The 19,598-nt window shown below is 42.1% G+C and overlaps 1 protein-coding gene across 2 annotated transcripts in view; it reads left to right on the plus strand.

The window, feature by feature from the left end:
- The first annotated feature begins 693 nt into the window (after window positions 1-693).
- tle5 (TLE family member 5, transcriptional modulator) overlaps window positions 694-19,598 on the plus strand; it is a 41,759-nt gene continuing 22,854 nt past the window's right edge. The window contains exons 1-2 of one of the 2 annotated variants that reach the window (XM_023405250.2): window positions 694-1,588; window positions 18,525-18,613. In XM_023405250.2, the coding sequence (XP_023261018.1) occupies window positions 1,562-1,588; window positions 18,525-18,613 (116 nt within the window). In that variant the 5' untranslated portion in view covers window positions 694-1,561. The remainder of the gene's footprint in view (window positions 1,589-18,524; window positions 18,614-19,598) is intronic. The other variant, XM_023405249.2, reaches the window with a different exon arrangement.

Genomic DNA, 19,598 nt, shown 5'->3' on the forward strand with positions numbered 1-19,598 from the left:
CATAAAGAGAAGTTTATTTATACAATTATACACATATTACATGTGTTTGTTTTTAAAACCTTATTCTGATAACATTTTAATGCTAAATATCTTACAACGTGATTGAAATGAATTTCATACCTGGTAGCACAGAGAAGACTTGTCACATTGTCATTTGGTACATTGTTATTGTAATGATATATTATAAAGATATTGATTAAAGTGACTTTTTATACTCAATAAATAAATAAAATGCAATTTGGTAGGCGGCCAGTCCAAAGTTTGGGTGTAGTTACCAATTTGTCTAAAATCCTTGCTCAGACCAAATAAGGATATGACTGTAACCTGACCTGTAACAGTCTGCAACTGTGCTTTAGTTAGACCTTTTTACAGAGCCGCATGTAGTTTTGTCTAAAGGTTCTCACAATCATTTATACAGAGCTGACCGTATTCTTTTACAGCCATAAACTGTGAAAAGGGGCTCGTATTAGTGGGATTACTTTAATGTCTTTATGGGACCTGGTTTCTGTGAGATAAGAGGAGGCTGGGGTGAAGTTATGGCTGCCAGTGCGCTCCTCCTCTGACTGTGAGGCTGTGCGGTGACCTGTCCACAGGAGGCGCTAGCAGCTCAGACATCAGCCGGATGATGAGGTAGATATGCGGTGTGTAGATCTGCGCGGCACCGCGGCGCTCACCGCTCATCTACCCGCCGTGTTTCTGTGTGGGGCGTTCAGCTAAGCAGCGTCGTGCCTACCTACCAGCTCCAGGAATGGACTGACTTTCTGGCTTCACCAACACTAACAACCTCACTCTGTTTCTCCAGGACTGCACTGTTCAAGGGATAAACGTTCAGAGTCTGGGAAAATTTCAATTTGAAGTTGGTTTTTTTTCTACCGTATGGGCGACAACACAGATTATTTGCTGCCACTGGGATTCAGTTGAGACGAACCCGCAGACATTTTGTTATTTCTGAGAATTAGACTGTTTTTTTTCATCTTACTTTCTCATCAGTACAGTCGCAGCTGGCTGAGGAGCGCAAACTGAAAGCTTTGAAGGGCCAGCAGAAGACGAAGGAAGAAACCATTACCACCCGCCAGCTAGCTTCATCCTAAACACCGCTGTGTTCATAACGTTATTAATTTACCCGCGTTTAGCTCGCATCGCTGCCGCCGGTGCGTTGAGGCGGAAAGCTCGCAAAAGCGATGAATCATTTTGACGGACAGCTTTTGAAGAATTAGCTAGCTTAGCCAGTGAGGAACCAGCACTGATTGTGGTTTCCTGATCACAGTCACTGTAAATACGGGGTCGGGACAGGCACCGCCGAATGGTCTTGCATCACCCAGACAAGACACCGACTCTTCTACCTCGCTAACGGCGGCAAAGTGCATCACTTATATACAGCTTAAATTTTTTTTAGGGGGGGGTCGCTAGCTACCGTTAGCTACTCACCCTGCTAACGCTGGACAGCTCCTGTTTAAGGCTGGGCTAGCTTTGGACAAAGGACCAACGCAAGGAAAAAATATAAACACGGGGTACACTGTTAATCGTGTTTGGGAAGGAGAGCAACAAACAAGGAACTGACATGATGTTTCCACAATCAAGACACTCAGTAAGTGGCTTTTAATGTGACATTTACTATGAAATAGGTGCTTTCTCCAGCTGGTTTATCAAATGAGGTTATTTAAGCAGGGAAATTACGCATGCAACTTGTATTTTGACAGCATGTTGAAATTCAGACAGAGCCATCATGAAATGTTGGGGGTTTTTGGACAGAAGTAGCTGACGTTGGTTTATAAACGCAGTGTTTAGTTCTGGTAAGTTCTGCAGTAGTGTCTGTAGTGATCATGACATAGAGAGAAAGCATTTTTGTTTTGGCTTGACACTGTCCCAACTTTTCCCAGATGATGCCATTGAAATCATCCTCCAAATCAAACAGCTCTAATGAATACTGTCCTATCTCACAACCAACTGATTTTTACACGCCTGTGTCAGTTTAGTTTCAGTTTGCCGCATTCTCCAAAATGCCAAAGCCAGATATGTATTAGCTGTAGTCCTGCTTATAACATTTCTCATAAAGGGAAACAAAATTGAAGTGGTGTTGTTACGTCATCACGTGAAGCACTCAAAATACACTGTACAGTATTCTGTGCAGGTGGGTGTCTTTATGACTGGAAAAGGCACACATCTCTGTTCCCCTAAATCTCAAGTTTCCATGGTAACAGAAACTCAGTTCAGGGCATGCATTCATCACTGATGAGGGCTCACAGCCCATTGGTCATACATTTATGTTTAGTGACTGGCAGCCAAGGACTCAAATTAAATTGTTTACATTTTTTGCTTGTACCCAGGCTTAAAATGACAAATGAAGTCGACTCCATCATGCACGGTCCCATAAGAAACTGAAATGTGGTGACCTTCTTGTATTTAAACCTGCTAGTTTTGGTTGACATTTCACTTTTCTCCTGCAAAGGCAAATATAACAAAGAGGTATTTGTGTAAGTGTGGCGTAGGTAAACACAACAGCAAGAAAGCTGTTATGTTGCCAGGGACTGTGCCCTCGTTTTTTCCCTGGCAACGTCTTGTCGCCACCACTAGTTCTTTTACTGCTGAAAGGGGAAGAGTTGTTTGCTGAAGCTAGAACCTGAATGTCTTTTGTGACATGAATGGTTTGCCCTTTGGCAGTCAGTCTGTGTGGCAGCCTGATTGTGCTGCGCTGTGGTGCTGCTGCTGATGTGAGCCAGCTGATGTGTGGGAGCAGGATGTGAGGATTTGGAAACCTCTGGTCACAGCCTGGCTTGTCAAAAGAGTAAAATCCTGGCTTAGCGGTGCATCCCACAAGTTTAACTCAAGTGTTTTGAAACTGGTTATCTAAAAGGATGTGTTTATTTGGACAACTCCAACTGCAAATCCAAAAGCCCACTACAGCTTTGGTTGCGTTCTCCTAATGACTGTCCTCGATCAAATATCTGTTATTAAATAAAATCTTATGGTGAAGACCCATTGAATGCAGTGCAATGCCAAGATGGCACTTATTCATTATTCTATGGGATGTGAATTTTTTCCCTCAGAAAGCACTGTGGAATAACAGTCAATGCGAGACTATTGTAATGCAAAATATAAAGGAGGGGTTGAAAATTGAAAAAAATTCAATTGCCGTGGTGGAAAAGGAAGTTTAGTCTTTACCAGTGTGGTTAAATGTATGTTGAGGAGAAGATCATTATTGTAGTTTGTCTGATCCCTCTCTTCTATGTCCTTTGCTTTCAAATTTGAGATACAAACAAAAAGCGCTGGTTGGCATGTCTCATAAATAATTAGTAGAATCATAGGTTTCCTATTAACTAATGAACAAGCTACTCGCTAGTCTGCAAATACATAGTTACAGCTTTCAGTGAAAAGAGATGAAGACGAAGCTCCATGATTTTCTGGCCAGTGAGTCTCCACCATGTAGCCTTTTAAAGAGGAAATATTTATTTAGCTCATATAGTGTAGCTGCAATTTTTTAAGTATCCTAAATTTAAGTCACAGACTGTTGTCCAGTTTTAGGTTCAAAGTACATTTTTAATTGTGCTCATGCAACGCTTACAATATATGGTAAGGGACAGGATGCCACTGATGAGGAAGCACTGCTTCCACGCTAGCCATCCTCTCCTCTGGGTGAAGTGGTGAAGCAGTCACCTCCTGATGGGGTGAGAACTCAGTCCCCTTTTCCAAGGTGAGAGCAGCTGGGTCACTCCACTCCTGTCCACCTGCCTGCCTGGTTGATAGGAGGTTATTTTTCTAATCCAATTGAGTGCCCTTATGCTGCTTGATTGAAGTATTAAGTCACAACACACATGATTTAAAACGGGGTGGGAATTTAGCATATCTCATCACCAGTGCTGCAGCTGGTTCAGTCACAACCCCCCACAATTACACCTGTGTCCCCACCCTTTTCCATAGCTTTTTACATAAATATACTATACATACACACACGTCTTCCCTCTTCAAATCCTGCTTCTTCTCAGCTGCTGCTGCTGCTGCTGCTGCTGCTGCTGCTGCTGTCACAGGGTCCCGAGGATGGGGAGAATGTGTGACACCCATATAGATATGAGTGTCAAAGATAAGGAGCTGGAGGATGAGAGAGTAGCAGCACTGCCTCATAATGACAGATGATGGATCTCTCAAACTGGCTCAGTCACCACTGAATCTGCTTTCGTTTTATTTTCCTTTGTTCACGCTGTAGTAACATTAGCGTTAGACTTCCAGACTGGCATATAAAATGAACAAATGTGTTGCTTTTCCATCATGGATATTAGGGCTGGCCCCTACCAAAGACTTTCCTAGTCAACTAATTTTCATTATTTAAAGCCATTAGTCAACTAGTTGTGATATTAATTTAATTATTAAAATAAATAATTTTGGACATCATCAGAAAATGGTTTTAGTTCCAGGGCTGAGGAAGAATGTAAGTAACATTGTTACTACTGTGTTACATCACAGGGAAATACAAAACCGTCATAATGAGCCTTTAAAATTAAATTTTTATAAACACAGACACAAAGCAAGTTGTCTGATCACAACACTGACAAAAGCAATAATGATTCTGAATGTGACAGAACAATCAGCAAGGAAACTGAATGATAGGTGAATGTTTACCTGGAGAATTTGCATGTCATCATACATGTAACAGCGGGGCCCAGCTGTCTAAGTGATGTCTGTCCGTGACTGACTGAGTGACGGACTTTTGCCACTTCCTCAACTAACATTTGGTCGACTATCGGGGGGCAGCCCTAAGAAATATGAACAATCCTCTCTCATCATGATGCATCTAATTTACAGCAGCAGAGGACTTTCAGTGGAAGCTGTATTGGTGGTGGTGGCAATGTGTGGCAACAATGGATCAAAATGCTGTTAAAGTGTTTCCTGTGTGAATCATGAAATCTTGCCTTTACTGGGACACTACATGTAAAGTGGACGTGAAAGGGCCTAATAGAGGATGATCAGCTTTTAGCTGTTTCGTATTCAGACACAAGAGAAAGATATTCTATCTAACAATGGGCCAGTTCATTGTTCTCCCATTTGGATGGTTTTTGCTGTCTTTCTGGAGATGCAAGGTATAAACTATCAACTATTCTTGAGTTTAACATTTTGTTTTGGTTATAAAGGTGCATATTATGTGTTCAAAAGTCATAGTCATGCCTAGTGTAAGTGCTTACTTTTTTATAGATTTACTGGGATTTATTTTCCATATTGTTATTATATCTGTAAAACAAAGATGACAAGGAATGATTTTTTTATTTCAGAAAGTTGTCTGCATTAGATACAAAGAAGACCCAGGTTTAACAGGGATTCATGAGTCTTTTTCCTGTGGGCACATATTAATCCACCGTCGCAGGTTATGGGCACAGTTCATTGGTTTAAGAGGAAAAAGCCTCATTTGATAGTGGCACAGTGCCTGACCCAGTTGATAGCATTTGCCATATTGTTTGGGTGTTGATTAATCCTAATGCAGCTTCAACAAAGCTGACTGTGGCGTGAAAGTGGAGCAACAGAAAGGCCTGGTGCCAAAGCCAGAGTATAGCACAAGTAATATGGAGCCAAAATCTCTCAAGTCCCCTGAGCCCATGCTCGACTGTAGAGATGGCCACAGGTTGTACACACACACACACACACACACACACACACACACACACACACACACACACACACACACACACACACACACACACACACACACACACAGACACACTCCCTCCTCCTCCTGCTTGTCTCTCTTTATCATGCGTTTCCTCCCAGATCTGATGTAGTGGTGGGAGGGTCAGGGGCAGAGGGTGCACAGGCATTATTAAGCCCACTTGAATTAACAGAACAGCCCCCAGCCTTTCCTCTAAAGCCTCCAGCTGGGGGGAGCTTAATCCCCATGGTCCCCTGTCTCGCCCATTAAACAAACTCCCCCCCACCCCTACTCCGTGGCTCTGCTGCAAACACACACACACACACACACACACACACACACACACACACACACACACACACACACACACACTCACACGTGTGAGCAACAAGCCTAGCTGTGTGTGTTTGTTGGTGGGGGGCACTGGACATTAGCGCATGCACACGCACAGACACAGAAGAAAGCATGAGTGTGGCACACAACTCACAAACATACACTTTGGCTCTCCTCTGTGCTGGTAATTATTGCTCTAGTACATGCATAGAAAGAAAAGAATTTTTCCCTTTCACCCATACGTGAACAACAAAGACACACACACACACACACACACACACGCACACGCACACACACACACATTCTTACCAGCCTCAAGGGTCTTATCTGCTTTTTGTATCTGGGGAACAAATTGAATGTGGGGCTTGACACACGCAGGCCAGCAGATGTCTGGGTCGTTAAGGTTAGGCCAGCTGATTAGCATGACAAACAGCCCCCCCCCCTTCTCTCTCCAAAACACTCCCACCCTGCAGGAGGCCCTGCTTTTGAGTAGTGGAGTTGAGGCCATGGGTCACAGGTGATGTTGATTTTTGTGGAGGGCCACAGTGGATGACTGTCAAAATGCTTTGGGGTTGGTTGAAAAGGAGGGGTGTAGACTGGTGCAACCCTTCTCTTGTTGAACACATACACTGACTAGGAGTCGAGAAGATACATATGAATACACATTCAAATACTCTGACTTATACTTCCTTTATAACAGAGCTCCGTGCAGCCCAGTATATGAACTTTGTCTTATAATTTATGTGGGGTCATTTTATGCCTTTATTAGATAGTGCCAGTAGAGAGATAACAGGAAACAGGGGAGAGAGAAGTGCAACAAAGGTCCCCAGCCAAACTGGGATATCGCTGCTCATCGTCAGCATCTTAACCCCTAAGCCTCAGGGTGTCCCAAGTATATGCACTTTCAACCTGTGTTTGGCTTATTACACGAGAATGTAGTTACAGGTCATCCAACATGTGGTGCAAACTTAAACCAAATTAAAAAAAAAAATCAGCAAAAGAAAATGTGAATTATTGCATCTTTCCATGCATTACTGTTTGGATATTTGATGTTGGTTCATTAACAGTTAGTGGCACTAAATCTCCAGTCAGGTGCCATTAAACCATTAACGAAGAAGATTGTACAACGAGATAAGTGAACACTGTTCTTCATTGATTGTCTGCATACTGTCTTCACTTGGGGACGGCCCATACAGTCGACACGGCCATAAATTTGGGGCTGTATGCCCCCTGTGGACACTTGAGGTTGCAACTGTCATTTTGTATACTGTAAATCACTGCCAAATAAGTGAAAGACATAATCGGCAATATGGATAATCCAATATCAGTATATATTGTATTATGGTATGTTATCTGAAAAATCAATTGAGAAACAGTTTATAAGTGAAAAAAACAGATAGAAATGTGTCTTTCTTGGCAGGTCCAGGTACTTCCAAATAAAAAAATAAATAAAAAAAAAAGGTTTTTGATATTATCTCACAGCATTTATTGATATATCACCAAACTTAGAACTGAATAACAGTCAGTTTCAGTTCCATTTCCTTCTTGATGCCCATGTATCTCTCTTTTGCCCTCTGTCTCTCTCTTTTGCTCACGTCTTTAGATTAGTCAGGCCAGTTATGTAGACTAAATGAACTACAATAAATAAACTTAACAATATTAAGAGAAATCCCAATCCCCAAGCTTTGACCCTGGATGGGAGGAAAACAGTGTTACTTTGGTCTGTGGTATCAGTAGATTCAATTGGTCATGCATAGATGAGGTGAGCCAGCAGTTTTACGGGCATTGCTGCCAAATGGTTTTCTGTTTAGTTGTTTATATGCCTAACATGATGAGCGTAATTTTCAGCATGTCAAGATTTCTGATTTGGATCATATTACCTCTGAGATGCATTATATGACAGCCATATGTCAGCAATGTATTCTCTTTAGAGCATTTTCAAAAAGCACCTCATTATACAGGTTTAGGTGTGTTAGCGAATATAGCTAAAGCAAGACGGACACATATGCAGACATACGCACTTTCTGGACCTTCCCTTTGGAGTTCACAGCGTATACCAGAGCAGCCTCTGGCTTGATGGAAATACTGAATCAAGGCGACAGAAAATATGTCACTGCTCTATGAATGATGCAGTCCCCTGCTGGGCCAATCAGTTAGAGAACTTTCCCCTTGTGGTTATTGATTGTGTTGAAAAGAAATAACCGGAGAGAAACCAACATGAATTGTTCAGAAATGTACAAAGTAAATGTGATTAACAGATTATAGGAAAACATAAACACGGAGTAGCAAAAGCATACGCTACACGCGAGGGGATACAGGACAGCTTATTGTGTGGTTTATCGCTGTCGTCAGATAAAACATACTATGAAAGGTTTTCACAAAAATTTAAATGATCCTAAAAATATTTAATTTTCATGTAATTATATCATTGTAAGTAGGTCCCTATAAAGGTAGATGAGAATAAGATTTACAAGCTGAATTATTTGTGCACTTCTTTGTTGTCTTGGGCCACTTTGCCTTACATAAAGTATCGCAGGAAATTCACCAGAAAGAACGTGAATATAAATAAAAACAGATGTCAGCTGAGCTGTACCAGGTTTTTGGCTTTGCTTGAGTCTGCAGGAGCTACAGATGTGAATATGTGTATGTGTGTGTCTCTGCAGCATTTATGTACAAGGCGTGCGTATCGATGTGGGGGTGGCATGTAGTATAGGCTGTCATTTTATAAATTCATAAGCAATTGACAGCTTTGTTTGTGTGGGACGGCCTTTTGTTGTCTGTATACATTATTCTTTCAGCGTATGTGCACATTTGCGTGTGTGTATGACTGAAGGATGTGCTTGAAGAGAAAAAAAGTAGAATAGTAATGAGTTTGTGCTTGTGTGTGTGTTTACATGCACGTTAACACGAGCAGACGACAGCTCATCAGGTGGTGTGTGTGTGTATGTTTTTGTGTGGGAGTAAACGTAGGGGATGTGGGGAGTGGAGTGGCTGCATCAGTATTCAGCAGTGTGTGGGAGGTAGGAAGGAGGGAGGGAGGGTGGTGGTGGTGGGGGGGGGGGGGGGGTGTCAGCCCTTCCCCAGAGCAGAACAGTGCGATGGGCTGGAACAAAGCAGCTCGGCGGGGGCCTGCTTGATTGGCCCAGCCCGGTCAGGGCCCTTAGACCTGCCAAAACGTAAGGCACTGCACCAGTACAGGGAAGAGAATTAGCTGCTCTGTTTGTGTGCCTAAGAGCAGTAAGGCCTAGACTGGAACAATATGTCACCTCATCCCCACCAAGATCCCATTCAGACACTGTGAGGATTCACAGCAAGGCCATGAAAACCTCCCTCGCTCAGCCTGTTTGTCCAGGAGGGGGGAGTTCATCCACTGAGAGACGGGCCTGCTTTCTATCGTGTTGTATTCAGAATACATGTTGGCAGGTATTGTCATCACCCTGCTGTGGGGTTGGCGCGCTGCTTGTCCTGACTACCACCAATCCCATCTGTATTAAAAGTGCTTGATATTTGAACGGTTGTCACTTAGGCTAATGAATTTTCTTCAACCTTCGTGGATGTGCAGACCAAAAATAGAAAAAATTTGAATTATCAATTAAAAAATGTTTGTGACTGCATTGATGTGGGCGTGTTACGATAACACAGAGAAGATCTGGAAGGAATTTGCAGAATTACACTGTTGGTGTCACAAGTTATTCTGCCAGGAATCTGTATATGTTTTTGGCCAATACAGTGTGTTGCTAGATGACGTAGCATTTCATTGTTTGTCAGATGACCCTGTGTTTTTCAGGCTGGAGTCCTCAGTATTGCTGTAATGGGTATGCTCGAAACAAATTAGTTTGTACGATGTGTTGTGCCTGCTGTCAAAGAGAGGAGCGAGAAACAATACTAATACTACTAGATATCAGGATAACAGCACGCATCTTTTCTTGAAGACATTTATAGCGTTGCACTTGTTTGTACATACAAATAAAGACCAAAGTAGTTGTGTGTTGTATGCAAGAGAGACATTCAAATTCTGTTTACTTTCTGCTGACGGCGCTCCTGGCCATTCGCTGTGTGAAGTGGACATCCTTGTTTTAGAAAGTTTAAAAAAAGATGGGCATTCACAGCTATAGGTGTGGGGGGAGGGGGCATCAGACCTATTGATGTCTGAATGGGGTCTAAAACATGCTGAAATCTCATCATACTGTAGCATAATATAAAGATTACATTGGGACTCATTAGCAGATAATCAAAATTAAATGACTTGGATTGGAATCAAGGGAAAAAATTGCACTAACTTTTAAAACTTTTAATATGCACACACACAAGAACTTTAGTGCCGTCACCTCGGTTGAACAAATTAAACAGAAGTTCCCTGGTGTCAGCCGCATGCTGGTACTCCAGCTCTCTGCTTCCATTGTCCGCTTATTTGTTGCGAACTTGGGGACCAATCTTCCTCTCCTCCCTCCCTGTCTTGCCTTCTTTGCCAGGTGTTGTAAGTAATAACCTTGGTTTTTACAAGCAGGCATCAATCATCTGCACCACCGTACTGGGTGTAATCTTAAAGCCCCCCCCCCTTCTGCGAGGATGGCTTTAATCTCAGCCATGGTCTCCAAACCCACAGCCATGTCGGCCTCACCACTTTCCCCACTCTTGACAAATTGCCCATTTCCCTTGGCTTTGCAATCTCTGCACTCTTGTGTTTGTGTGTGTTGTGTGTGTGTGTTGTGTTAGGGGATGTCTGCCCCCACCTTGTGTCTGCTGCCTGTGTGTGTGTGTGTGTGTGTGTGTGTGTGTGTGTGTGTGTGTGTGTGTGTGTGTGTGTGTGTGTGTGTGTGTGTGTGTGTGTGTGTGCGTTTGTAGGTAGAGTATACTATATTTTCATGCATCTGTGTTTGCAGGGCAGTGTGCCTTAAGTGTCATGTTTGTGTGTGTTTGGACTGTGCGCTTGGCTGGCCTTGCACAGGGGGTCAAGATAGTTCTGCAGAGTGGGGAGGGAGGGCGAGCCATGCCAAGCCTATGTTTGCAAGGGCACTTCACTCGACGTGATAAAAGTAGAATAATCCCCTTTAAAGCGTCTTAACGAGGTCAAATCTGTTGGGCTGCAAGGGGGAGGTGTGATGAGTGTGTGTGTGTGTTTGTGTGTGTGTTGTGGGGATAACACTGCAGAAATGGGGGTAAGCCTTGGCTTGGTTCGTGAGAGATAATAATCAAAATCAAATTCCTGGCCCAAACAGGATTAGGCTCTCCCCATGCTCTAAAGCCCCTGTCCAGAGCGGCTGAAGACACAATCCTATTCCTCAGCCTCTCGTCTCTCTCTCTCTCTCACACACACACACATACACACACACACACACACACACACACACACACACACACACACACACACACAGACACATACATACACTAAACACACACACGCTGAGCAACTTACATAGCAAGGCTCGCTTGGCCCAGACAGAGTTGGCCAGGGTGAGCTTGGATGCAGGCCAGTTAGCCCTGTCCCTCTCTCAGATCACTGGGCACATACGCTTTAGTCCAAACACTAATCCGGGATATTTAGATGGAATTGTTTTGTTGGAGCTATTCTTAGATGGAGGATGTGATCTTGTTTGGTGCTGGTGTATTAGCAAAAGGCTTAAACCCTCAACGTCTGGCTCGGTGAATCATGTCATGATGGGTTTTTTTCTAAGAGGTTTGCCTACATGTTAAACACATACTCCATCTTTTCACCAACAGATATAATTGTCCCCTTCAACAGTGTGAATTCTGCATGTAGAAACTTAGATTTTAAAAAGGCTGAAAAAAACATCTGGAGAGTTGATACGAAGCTTTAATGCAGTAAGGCTTCATATCTGAACACCACTTTCTGTACCTGCTCGCAACACTTTTCACAAAGGCATTTATCCAAACCACAAACATACTGCATTCACACCTAGCATTAATTTACCGCTACGATTTCTAATCTTGTCACCAAACTGAAACTGAAAACCAAAGCTGAAAAAGGCTAACGATTATTTTGCTTTTAGCAGAAGTACTTTACCCATCTTTTCAGTGATTTAGAAAATGTGTTATCCTTGAATAATAATGTTTCTGCATCTGTCCTCCGCACTCAAATTGGGCATTGGGAGTGTGTGATGGACAGAGGAGGCGGATGGCTCAAATGGCATCTTTAGGACTGTTGCTATGGAGCAAAAAGACAGGCTGGCATTGAAAAATAGGCCAACTGTTAGTCAGTGTAGATCTTGTACATTCATTTAAAAGTGGGAGTGAGATAAGATCCAGTCATTAGTGAGTGATTACAATGCCAAGGCTCCATCCCTACCCCCAACACACACACACACACACGCACACACACACACACACACACGCGCATACCACACGCAAACACACGCCGACTGAGATGTAAACAGTCAGGCAGTGCTCCAGGAAATACAATCCCCACACTGCCACTGCCCTCAGGCAGGATTTATACTGAGGAGGATGTTTTCCAATGTATCCTGCTGTTATTGTGTGTGTGTGTGTGTGTGTGTGTGTGTGTGTGTGTGTGCGTGTGTGCGCGTGCGCGCGCGCGTTTGTGTGTGTGTGTGTATGTGTATTGTATTTCTGTGTCTTAATACTCCACTGGATCTAAGTACTGTATTCATGTGTTGTTGGTGTGTCTAATCACTGTAGTGTGATCTGTGTGTGTGTGTGTGTGTGTGTTTGTGTGTCTGTGTGTGAAGCCGAGCCCCCCCTTGTAATCTCCATACCTTCCCATCGCCTTTGTCGGCTGATCTATGGAGCAGAAACAGCCTTAGCCTGATTCTTATTTAAAATAGACATTATGGTTCATAGTAGATTTCACATGGATTGGACCAGATGATGAGGCCAGGAAGGGGAAGGCTGTGTGTGTGTGTGTGTGTGTGTGTGGGGGGGGGGTGACGATGAGTGGGCTTTTGGTTGGTGGGTGGGGGATGGGGGTGGGGCAGCAATTTCCTGAAACGATGAATCCCATTTATTCGCCGAAGACTGTCTCAATTGCCTCACCAGCGCACAAAGCTTTTTAATGCTTTAATTACGTCTCAAAGGAGCAGGGCAGAATCAAATTAGAGATTGTCCTACATTTAGGTGCGGTGCGTGTGTGCGTGCACATCCATGTATATATATGTGTGAGTGTACTATGCAAATTTAGCATGTGAGGAAGAGTGTGTGTGTGTGGGCCGTTGTATCCTTGTCTATGATTCATGGCAGTGAATATTTGTTCCTCTGGCAGCCAAGCATCATAGCTTATCACACCCTACACACGGATACACACACACCTATTCACTGTCTCTCTTTTGCTCTAACACACACACAAAGACACACACACGCACACACACGCACACAAATATCTTTTTCCGTCACATTCACACTGTCTAGGCTATTCCTCTGTAACACAAACAAAAGCGCGTGCGCGCACACACACACACACACACACAAACACACATTAGCCAAGCCTCTCTCTTGCACAAACACATTTCCACTCACACAGCATGTAGGCACCTTTTTTTGTCACAGCAGATGGCATGTGTCACAATATTACGGCAGTATTTCATTAACATTATGGGCATCCATCTGTTGTGGGCTCTCAGGCCCCCGTAGAGCACCTTGTTTTGGTCACTGACAGAGAGAGAGATAATAAACATTGTTAGCTGTGTATATTGCATGGAGCTGGGAGAGGCCTACATAGTCTGGGTGTGTAGTGGTAAAAGTATCAGGGCAGCACTGTGAGAATTGCCCTTCGAACTGCTGCACTTTGCTTGATATTGCATCCAGGACTCAGGCTAATTTGTGGTGACCTTGATGGAGAACTGCTGGTAGACCATATACTCTAACATTTTCTTTACATCATTCACAGAGCAAAATAATGAATATGACTGATCTAAGATTGCCACAGTGGACTTAGATTATGTCCTTTCAACTGGGTGTAGGAGTTGTGTAGTTGATGTGTTTTTTGTTCAAAACTATGGCTTAAATTATACCTGTTCCTTTCCTATCCTCTTAGCAAGTTTTTATGCTAGTGTTTACCATAACATCACAATACAATACACCAATTTCATTGTCAAGTTCTGGTCTATGTTAGAAATCTATTTGCTTGGTGAAACTCTTCAAGCAGCCGTTATTCCCATGTTTAAAAACATGGTATCTTTTGCCTTTTGTGTAGAATCTTCCGCCTGAATGAGAGTGTTGCTGTCATAATGATTCAGCCCATCAGAATTACTAAACTGAAAGTGTAGAGGACAAAATAAACTGTAGAGTATAACAAAAGCTTAAATGACAGCTAATGAACATTATTAATCTACGAAACTGAATTATACTAGAAAAGCTCAACCACAGCAAATGACATTTAGAAATACCATCAAAAGTTTTGTAGAAAGGCTGATAGGCAGTAGGTACACAATAGACAACATGTTTCTGAAAATAAATAAACCTTGAGAAAACACAGTGTAATGTCAATTTTCATTTTTTCACTGCTTATCCAGATCAAAAATATTAACACAGCTTTGATTTGACCCAACTTACAAACTACAGATAAGGTTACACTCAAAGAAGTTAACTATTCAACCAAATGTAATTTAAACTACAAATACATTACCATGCATATACAGAATATAAATTTAGTATGCCTGTATTTGTCAATCACAGTAAACTTTTTTGCCTTACTAGTTAAACTGAGCCATTTGCTTTTATGTTTAGGTGTGGTCTGTTCGTGTTTGTGTGACTAACAAAGTCAGAGACCAAAAAAGTATCTTTACAACAGTAACATATTGTGGCCTATATACACAGGGCTATCATCACTCCAGTTATACATAGTTAAAATACTGTAACCATTCAGTGACCCTAGGCAACAAAAGAAAATGATGACTGGTTTCAGCCTTTTAGCCATCTGTAAAACTTGCTGTCAGGCCCTGCTTAATGTTATGGTTTCTACAACTTCTCAACAGCATATAAAGGCATGTTATGAAGTATAGTGATGACTATAAAGATCACAATAAAGCATAACTTAATAAGAATGATTGAAATTCGGGAGTTGAGACTCAGAAATCTATCACTTTGTTTATAAATGCTTCTGACACTATGTTTTGTCAAATTTTAATTTGATGAGTTGGAAATATTTTAACTTTTTGCTGTCACTTCCAGAATTGCGAGCAGATTGAACTAGACTCATACAGTGTTGTGGAGGTTACACAGAAAGGGTATTGTACTGAGTAATAAAAATCCCAATATGCCCCTCCTGGTCTTTGTTGGATTTTATGATGTCCTGCCTTTAAAATGCTCTCCTGTTCTTGCCCTCCTTCCCCTTGTCTTTGCCTTCCTCTGTCCGCTTCTCTGCCTCCTCCTGTATTCCCTGTGGAACAGGATGCCCGACCTGCGGCTGTTGACTAAGAGAAACTTTGGTATTTTAAACGTTTGCATACTGCGCTACACAGAGAGGAAATGGGATCTAGGGCAACAACTCTGCCCTCCGGCACAAGGGGCAACCTGTATGCAGACACACACAAATACACACAAAACCACACACACACACACACACACAGTATTCAGAAACCATGCCAGTACAGGGAGCAGTTACTGCAGTGTGGCTGCCTGTAGCTAAGTGCCTTGTGTTGACACAGGCTCTGTGTGGCACAGACCCATATAGCCGACCTGTTGTTTGCTGAGTTTGGTCCATGCCATACTGGCTGGAGAGATAATGGAAAAGGTTATTTTGCTTTACAGTCGCAGCCTCTGTCTCCGAGCAGCAGCTAGGTTTGGGTGGATTGGGGGTTCATGTGTGTGGCAGCAGGATGATAATGTCAGCACTTCTCATGACATTTGAAAGTGTAATGGCTGAGGTCACTGTGCTCGTCACTGTTTTGCAGGGCTCTGTTTTGTTTTGTTTTTTGAATGGACCTCCTAACTGTCAGTATGTCTCTTCCAACGTTAATGTTTCTGAGTTTCCCAAATGTGGGTGTTTTTGTACATTATCTATAATACTTAATTTAATATCCAAACTGATATTTAACACCTTCAGTATATGTCTATACCCTGGGAAGCTACAGCAGGAATTCATCCCCAACCCCTAAGCATGTCAGAGTCGAGCACTGCCTACTGAACCACAAAGCAAAAAATAATTCAGCCTTTGAAGCAAGAGGTCTATTCCTACAACCTGAAGCAATCCTGTTGCTTAGCATATTCTCTGGCCATGGTTCTGTGAATGTGAAGCAGCCTATTTGTAGTTAAAAATGAAGCTGAGCGACATGCCGTGGGGAGCAGGGTACAAAGCGACAGGTCATTCCTAACAGCAGCGGGCTAGCTTCCCGTAAGTGCTGCAATCAGATTTCTGATGGTTTTTTTATGCCTGCTCAATCGTAGTGGGAAAATGTCGATTTTTTTTTTTCCCCCCACCTGACCCATTATGCAGCCTGCTGAGAAATAATGAGATTTTGTCCCTATTTGGGTTTGATGCTTGCTGTGCTCTAACACACAACCAGGCCATCCACCGCTGCCTGGGGAATGTAGTGTGGACAGAATTACAATAAGGGCTAATAGCAACATTCAGGCTAGGTGAAAGAACGATGATGTAGCTGTCTGTAAAAGGCCCAGAGGAAGTCTTCTGACATGACATGGGTGGCATTTGGTGCAGAGTTTTATCCAGCGTGCCTTTCAGTGAACATTTAGAGTATGGCAGGGTCCACTATAAAACCACTAACCCCGACTAGGCCAGTACTAGGCTACATAGGACCACATTGGACATTATGGAAATGTTGTGAGCTAAGACCTTACTGTTCGTTATCAGTGCAGAGAGCAGGTAGCATTGAAGACCTTTTCCATTACAGGAAATTGACAACATGTGATATACCATAAGAACCTCTGTAGTCTGTAATCTCTGTACTCTGTAGTTGTTCGGTAAGGAGTGTTGCAGATATTGTTGATTTTCTGTCACATTTAAGCTGAATCAAGGGCACAGCTGGGGAAGGCACAAGCTGGTGGTGCCTCAAAACAATGTCTAGCATGTTAAACCACTTTATAGCTTTCTGGTTTGCTCCACTGCACACGTTGTGATCCTCTATTATGTTGCTTTTTCATCTTTTTATTTTATTTTCGTACACTTTTTGGCTGTGTTGTAGCCCACACATGTGCCAGACACCATACAAAGTGTTTGTGGTCATCATTCTTGCTGTGATGTGACAAAACATCTGCTTGACCAGTCACATTCAGCAGCACTGCAGGCAGCTGCTCAAAGTATCTGGAACTTGCATTTAGTATCACCTCCTGAGCAGAGCTGAAATTTTGTTCCAGAAACTCGTTCCCAAAAAACTTGTGGAGAACAACTGAGGAAAAGTAGAATCTGTAACAAAGAGCTATATGTTACATTTTATTAAGTAACATGTTTTGCTTATGGGATTTGGGCCAACGCACCAACTCTCAGTTTCTGGGGCTACATGTGTAATGTTACTTGGTGATTGTATTGTGGGGCTGTCCATTGATTTGTCAGGTATTTTTTACGTCACTGGATTAGCCACATTCTGATTTGGTTGTTTCTTCTAAAAACGTTTTTATATCACACAATCTCACAATATGTATCTCCATTTAGATATACTCTATAGTTTGGTTATACTGTGGTAGATGATCTTACAGTATCACCTAGTCTTGCTTCACACACACTTTACTACAAGCATACAGGCACAGCTTGTGTGATGTCGCAATGTGGCAAGGAGAAGGATGACGTCAAACAGAGAATTTAACAGACATTTTATTTGGAGCTAAATCTTTTAACACATCAAAGGGCTCAACACAGTCTCAACCGAGTTCCCAATAAAAATATTTATAATCTGCGTTACCCTCCTTATTTATACAAGCATGATTTATTCTAGCTTGAGTAAGCAGGTTTACATATTGTCACCCAAACTGAATGTTGGAATAACAATAAGGAATGTTGAAGCACTAACACATATTGGATTAGAAGTTTGACTCACGCGTGTGTCATCAATCAATCGCCTGCTATTGCTCACAACATACGCTATTGTTCATAATGGCCGAGGGTAATAACTTTTAAGGTTTTTTTCGGCTTCGTAAAGACGCTGCCAATGCCAGAGCAAGGACAGACACAGTCTGGGTTATATCTATTGAAGGTTAAATATGGGAGTGTCAATATCCATTCATGGCTAATTGTGGCTGTGTGTGGTTTAGGTCTGTGTGCAGGCACATAATTTCACAGTGATTGAGATATATAACAGAGCAGTGTATATTTGGGGGTTTAGAAATCTGGCAGAAACAATGGGCACGCATGTTTATGCTTTGTGCATGCATGGTTTTAGTCTTGAATATTCACAGGGTTTTATGTGTTTGGCCCCTTGTGTGTGGAAACATACTTGGCAGCCGATTTCTTAGTAATGCCATTACTCATTGGACTGCATCAAATTGAAAACTGCTTGATTTTTATGTTCATGTTTTTGATTATTTCTCTGACTCAGCTCCCTTTCTCTGTTGTTCACCCCTCCTCCTCTGTCTTACTCTTTCTCTTTCCACTCGGTCCTTATTTTTTCTTCTCTTGTGTTTTTCTCTTTGGCAGGCTTCATCGCAGCAGCTGAAATTCACAACCTCTGACTCCTGTGACAGGATCAAGGATGAGTTCCAGTTCCTCCAAGCACAATACCACAGGTGCAAACAGAAACACTTTTATGCACAGACACATTAACACAGGCAAACACCAAGTAGAAACAGTTATATATGGCGGCCTGATAAGCATAGTTCTTTGTAATAAGAAGTATATCTCCAGGCTATACACGCGTCACTTACTGTTTTTCTTTATTGAACACCTATTTGTAACAGTAGCTACAATGTTGAATTGAACCACAGTATGGCTGCAAGAACCTGCCATATCTTACCCACAAATGAGTTTTGATGTGGATTTATGGCCTTTTTTTTCTCCTTTTTCTCATCATGTGTCACTCACAGTTACACTTTAAAACGACTTTTTAGTTATCTTTAAATTAACTAGTAATTTGCAACTTCCACTTTATTAATTTCTATCAAATACTAAGCCGTTTGGTCAGTGTGCCGCTGCTCAGATTAACATGCAGATATGTATCTCTACAGACAAGCACACAATTATACATGTATGAAGAATAATGTTTTATAATGAAAATTAATAATGACTAAACATTTACTTTGGTTTAAATGGGGTTTAAGTTATTCCAAGGAATTTCCTCTGGAAATCAAGTTGCTTTTTAGATCAAAACAACTATATAACTAAAATAACAGTCGCAGAACTGAGTCCCTTTTCCCCTGTTCTTGTACCAAATTGCATTAGTTCTTCATAAAAAACATTAAAGAATGATTTGTAAATTATTAGGAATAATGGACTTGTAAAATAAAGCTATGCCAAAAAATGTAGCTTGAACTTGAGCGACATCTCAGCAGTCTATTGTGATGAAATAAATATGTCAGCCTTTGTTCCTCTATTCCTGAACTCTACCACCACGCTGCACACTGAAACATCCTTTATTGACTCATACCTAAATCAATCTCGTTGACCCTCGGCTATCGATCTTGCTTTACTGCTTAAATGCCACTACAGTGCCAGAAGTCTGAGGCACTTCCAAAGTGCCTGGTCCAACCTTAACTGATCCGTTTGATAGCAGTT

The sequence above is a fragment of the Seriola lalandi genome, unplaced genomic scaffold (assembly GCF_002814215.2).
Source record: "Seriola lalandi dorsalis isolate HSWRI2012SDOR001 ecotype SW California unplaced genomic scaffold, Sedor1 jcf7180002054267, whole genome shotgun sequence".
In the NCBI taxonomy this organism is placed as follows: Eukaryota; Metazoa; Chordata; class Actinopteri; order Carangiformes; family Carangidae; genus Seriola; species Seriola lalandi.